This window comes from Ornithorhynchus anatinus, unplaced genomic scaffold, assembly GCF_004115215.2.
Source record: "Ornithorhynchus anatinus isolate Pmale09 unplaced genomic scaffold, mOrnAna1.pri.v4 scaffold_93_arrow_ctg1, whole genome shotgun sequence".
In the NCBI taxonomy this organism is placed as follows: domain Eukaryota; kingdom Metazoa; phylum Chordata; class Mammalia; order Monotremata; family Ornithorhynchidae; genus Ornithorhynchus; species Ornithorhynchus anatinus.
Window position 1 is genome coordinate 886,891 of NW_024396943.1, and position 6,000 is coordinate 892,890.

Genomic DNA, 6,000 nt, shown 5'->3' on the forward strand with positions numbered 1-6,000 from the left:
ATATATACAGTTGAGCAGACGAGTACACCAGCTTGGAAGTTGGAAACTCACGCCACCTGAGTGATGTGAGCCCAGAAGATCGCTGTCCAGAATTCAGAGTGCTTGTGCAATAGTCATATGGGAGAATGAGAGAGAGAGAGAGAGACAGAGAGAGAGAGAGAGAGAGAAAGCAAGCAAGCATGAGCTCCCGAGGGTCTGGCTTCACTTTGCCTACACATAGGCATGAGGTCCATGTCTCCCGCCACAAACCCCAGTTCACTCCAAGTCTCTCCTTCCGCATTCCCCAGCCATGTTCCCAGTCCCACTCCCTGAGACTGGTGAACACAGAGCACTTCAACTGAATAAGGGACCTGGGGCCTTGGAGAGGTTAATGACCGACCTCCGTGCATTTGTCCTTGATTCTGGAGCAAATGAATCTCCCAGGTGGGCGCCCCAACTCACTTCCAACCCCAAGGAACTATCACCCCCTCTCCCAGTTGCATTGGTGTCCGGGGGGGGGGAGGTCCCTGTTTCCCAGGGGACACATCTTGAGTCATCTCTCCTAAGTAGCCATGCTCTGGGCTGAGGTGGAGAAGGGTTTTGTGCCTTTCCTGCAGGCTCAGCACACCATGCACATCACTCCCCCTAGGCAATCACCATAAGGCCCAAGCTCTAATTGTCCTACAGAAATCCTGGGACCCCTGTTATCTTCTCTCCTTGGCCCCAGGCTCAGGCCAGGCCTCTGCCTTGTAGAAATTGATTTCTGGAGTCTGCCAGACCAGGAATCCAACCGGATTGGGGCTCAGCTTTCTAGAGACAAGATAGCCAAGAACAGAATATAGATGTGTGTGGCGGGAGGATCAAGAAGGAAGGGGACAGAGGGAGTTCAGAAAAGCCCCTGCCCATGGGGGAGATTTTCAGGCTGGGGAAAGGCTTGTGCTCTAAGGAGCATTCTGGGGAATTTGGGGAGAAAGGCAGAAGGGTTCAGGGGACAGGAGACAGCAGGGGACAAGCCCAGACAAGCTGGGTTGTTTACCGAGGATTGGCTACATAAAGGAAGTCCAAGGGGTGAGGTAATGTGGGCTGACTGGCCCACCCTCCAGGACCTGGCTCTGATGGGCTAAGTGGGGCCTGAGGCTAGCAAACGGGCAACCCCGGAATGCGATAGGGTTTGAGTTCAGGTTATGGAGGGAGATGTGACGAGTCCGTCCAACTCTTCCCGGGTCCAACACCATACACATGCTTGCGCGCAAAGCATGTTCCCTGATGACCAGGCAGCAGGCTCCCACATGTTTGTGGTTGGATCAACAAGCACTGATTTCCCCTGCAGTCTTACAGCCGGGGTGCGAAACTGGAGCCCACGCTCAGGCAGTGTGGTTGTGTGAATTGGGTTTTACTGGGGAGTCATTTTCAGCGACCTGGAGTGTGGCAGGGAAGGAGCCAACCCGACAGTCAACATTTCTCATTTCTCCTAAAAATTAAAAATATTAAATGAAATCATGGTACTTGTTTAGTACTTACTATGTGCCATGAACCATTCTAAACGCTGGGGTAGACACAAATTATTCTGGTCAGTCACAGTCGCTGTTCCATATGGGACTCACAAGTCTAAGTGGGTGGGAATAGGATTTAATCCTCATTTTACAGATGAGATAACTGAGGCCCAGAGAGGTGAAGGAACTTGTCCAAGGTTACAGCAGACAAGTGGCTGAGCCAGTATTAGAACCCAGGTCCTCTGACTGGGAATCAGAAGGTCATGGGTTCTAATCCCAGTCTGCTGTGTTATCTTGGGCAAATCACTTCACTTCTCTGTACCTCAGTTACCTCATCTGTAAAATGGGCATGGAGACTGTGAGCCCCACATGGGACAGGGTCTCTGTTCAACCTGATTTGCTTGTACCCACCCCAACACTTAGTACAGTGGCTTAGTGGAAAGAGCACGATCTTGGGAGTCAGAGGTCGTGGATTCTAATGCCGGTTCCGCCACTTGTCTGCTGTGTGACCTTGGGCAAGTCACTTAAGTTCTCTGTACCTCAGTTACCTCATCTGTAAAAGTGGCGATTAAAAAATGTGAGCCCCTCGTGAGACAATTTGATTACCCTGTATATACCCCAGCGCTTAGAACAGTGCTCTGCACATAGGAAGCATTTAACAAATACCATAATTATTATTATTATTATTGTTACAGTGCACTTAACTAATACCAAAATTACTATTATTATTATTATTACTGGGAGGGGGGAGCCCTGGGAGGCTTCCATTTTCACACAGCCCCAGCCCTGACCACTTAGCCATGTGATCTACTGAGCTTTGAAACCCCCATCTTCTCCCAGGCTGCTGGGTGGTAGCCGAGTCCTGTGCTCATTTGGCCCAGGAAGAGCTGGTCTCCGAGGTGCCTTTAATAATAATAATGTTGGTATTTGTTAAGCGCTTACTATGTGCAGAGCACTGTTCTAAGCGCTGGGGTAAACACAGGGGAATTAGGTTGTCCCACGTGGGGCTCACAGTCTTAATCCCCATTTTACAGATGAGGGAACTGAGGCACAGAGAAGTTAAGTGACTTGCCCACAGTCACACAGCTGACAAGTGGCAGAGCTGGGATTCGAACTCATGAGCCCTGACTCCAAAGCCCGTGCTCTTTCCACTGCGCCACGCTGCTTCTCCTTTAGAAGAGTTTCAACTTTAGTTTGAAACTGAAGTTTCAACTCTCTAGTTCAACTCTCTGAAACTCTCTAGTTCTGAAGTTGAAACTTTAGAGAGTTTCAACTTCTCAACTTTAGAAGAGTTGGATCAACTTGGACCAGTCCCCAACTCGACCGCATTGCTAAAATTCCTTCTTTGCGCCAAAGCCAGATTTTCCCAGGTTCCTTGTCTAGTTATCCGTCCATTCCTCCTGGCCCCTAACCCAGCCCCCTAGATGTTTCCAGTCTGCCTGGAGACTTTTAATCCTGAATGATCGAAGGGCCAGACTGGCCACATGCCCTTTGCCCAGCCTCCAACCACGGGCATCAATCAATGATAATAAAAATAATAATAATAATATTGATGATGGTGATGGTGGTATTTGTTAAGTGTTTACTATGTGCCACGGACTGTACTAAGTGCTGGGGTGGATTCAAGCAAATCGAGTTGGACACAGTCCCTGTCCCATGAAGGGCTCACATTCTCAATCTCCATTTTACAGATGAGGTAACTGAGGCCCAGAGAAGTGAAGTGATTTGCCCAAGGTCACACAGCAGACAAGTGATGGAGCTTCTTGGAGGAGATGTGATGTTAATAATGCTTTGAAGGTGGAGAGAGTGGTGGTCTGATGTATATGGAGGGGGAGGGAGTTCCAGGGTGGGAGAAGGATGTGGGAAAAGGGTCAGCGATGAGATGGGTGAGATCTGGGCACAGTGAAGGTAAGCTGGTCCTAGAGCAGCAGTGTGTGTGCGCTGAGCTGTAGTAAAATATTAGTGAGGTGAGGTAGGGTGGGATGAGCTAATTGAGTGCTTTAAAGCTGATGGTAAGGCATTTGATGCCTGTTCTTTTTTATGGTATTTGTTAAACGATTACTAGGTGCCAGTCACCTTGGGCCACTAAATGTTGGAGTAGATACTACAGCTATTAAGTGCGGGAGTAGATACAAGCTAATCAGGTTGGACATAATCCATATCCACCATGGGGCTCACAGTCTTAATCCTCATTTTACAGATGAGGAAACTGAGGCCCAGGGAAATGAAGTGACTTGCCCAAGGTCATATGGCAGACAAGTGGCAGATCTGGGATTAGAACCCAGGTCCTTCTGACTCCCAGGCCCATGCTCTATCCACTAGGCCATACTGCTTCTCAGTGATGCAGAAGGTAACCTGCAGTGCCAACACCGTAAGATATTGTGATCTGGACCGTCTCAGCTTTCACACAGGTTTTCCACCAGCAAGACTTCTCTGATCAACTGTCGTGACCCCGATTCTTAGGAACACGTCACCCACTTCGAACACCGAGGCATTCATTTATCGATGCCCATCCTCAGTATGGAACACTCAATTTTATTTGTCCTGCTTTGAAAACTTGTGAATATTTCTAGGTCCATCTCCCCTGTTAGAGAGAGGGTACCTTATGGACAAGGAAGGAGTCTTGGGCTTCTGAGGTCCTTTTCCACAGTGTTAGTACAGGGCCCTGCCCCCAGTGGATGCCCCCCAGATACTGGGAATATGGCTACTGCTACTCTTTGGTCCTTCTGGTGAGGTTTATTTGACTTAGGAACAGTGCTCAGTTCATCTCCCCACAACTTCCTGGTTTGCAGTACTTGTCGGAACCTGCATTCACTTCATGTCACCTGAGAAAAATCCTGAGGTCATCCTCCCCCTCTGGACTCCCCCACTGGCGGAAGTCTTCTAGTCCCACACCCCAGCCTCCCCCATCCCCCCTGTACCCTGCTCTCTCCACCGCCCCCATGCTCTTTGCTGTCTAGGAAGGAAGGCAGTTTGCATGCAAGGTGACTCGGCCTCACAGCCCCTGCACTGTCTTGGAGAGTTAGTCCAGCCCAAGAAGCTTTGCTTCTCGCTTGAAGTGTGTCCTCAGTGGTTTGATTTCCTTCCTCTTCTTTTCACTGAAAAGCACCGGGAGGCATATCGTCGTGGTGATCGAAACGACGACAGCACTGACGAGCAGGGGCAACTACATGAACTTTTCCTCCCAAAGCCTCAGAGCTCTCCAATGCATTTCAGTCCAAAGCTTGACAGGCCGAATGATGTAGCTCAAAGACTTTGATCTTGATGACGTGTGATCGATCAAAGGGATGGCGGGGAGGGTCGGGCAGACGGTGGCGGAAACGGTCGGTTTGGCCAAGAGCAGAGTGGGGTAGCTGGTCTGTGAACATTGCCTCCTGGCCTCTGCCCTGGTCTAACCTGGCCCGGTTCTGCCAGAAGCGCAAATTCAGGGAACCAGGGGCTGCTGGCGGGGCTTGGGGCTCCTCTCCCCAGAGGCTCTCCACCAGGGGCTCAATTTGGTGCCCTACACAGAGTGTGCACTCAGTAGATATCACTGATTGATTAATGAATGGGGCAGAGACTAAGAGTAGGCGAGGGCATGGGTGAGGGCCCAACCTAAGTGTGACTGGGGGAAAGGAGATGGCTGGTCAGAGAGGCAGCGGCCAGTTATTTGGGGGAAATGGGCTGGTGCTAACCAAGCAGTGGGGACATTAGGGTGCTCTCTTCTATTTATTTATATTAATATCTGTCCCCCCCTTTAGACTGTAAGCTCACTGTGGGCAGGGAACTTATATTGTTATATTGTATTCATTCATTCAATCAGTCGTATTTGTTGAGTGCTTACTGTGTGCAGAGCACTGTACTAAGCACTTGGAAAATAGAATTCAGCAACAAATAGAGACAATCTCTGCCCACAACGGGATCACAGTCTAGAAGAGGGGAGACAGACATCAAAACAAGTAAACAGGCATCAGTAGTGTCATAATAAATAAATAGAATTATAGATACATATACACATCATTAATAAAAAATAGATTTATAATTATAAATATGTACATATATACACAAGTGTGTATATATGTGTATTGTACTCTCCCAAGCACTTAGTACAGTGCTCTGCACACAATAAGCACTCAATAAATGTGATTGACTGACTGACTGACTCCACAAAGTGGGAGACCTCCAAAGGTGAGAATGCAAATGCCCATCCTGGCCCTTCCAACCATCCTACCCCGGACCCCAATTTCTGGCCTGCCGGGGGGTTCAAGGGACCTGGAGTCAACTGCCTGACAGGGATGGGGTGGGCAGGATGGCACAGGGCTGGGGAACCAGGCACATAGGCCTCAGGCCTCTGCTCTCTCACTCACTTGGAGGAGCAGAAGAGTTTCTCTTTGGGTTTGATTCTCTTTCATCTGTGGATGTTTTTATCTTGCAGAGTGGCACGTCCAAGGCCCTGGAGTCCAGCAAGATCCCTCCTCAGCGACCACCTCCCCAAGGTTGTTTACAGTATATTCTTGACTGTAATGGTGCAGCGGCGGGGCCAAAACCA

The 6,000-nt window shown here is 49.4% G+C and overlaps 1 protein-coding gene across 1 annotated transcript in view; it reads left to right on the forward strand.

Annotated features, from left to right (window-relative positions):
- The window catches only part of SYN2 (synapsin II), a 141,854-nt gene that overhangs the window by 129,619 nt on the left and 6,235 nt on the right, over positions 1-6,000 (forward strand). Inside the window, exon 11 of the mRNA XM_029057319.2 lies at positions 5,887-5,994. Coding sequence (XP_028913152.1) covers positions 5,887-5,994 — 108 coding nt within the window. The remainder of the gene's footprint in view (positions 1-5,886; positions 5,995-6,000) is intronic.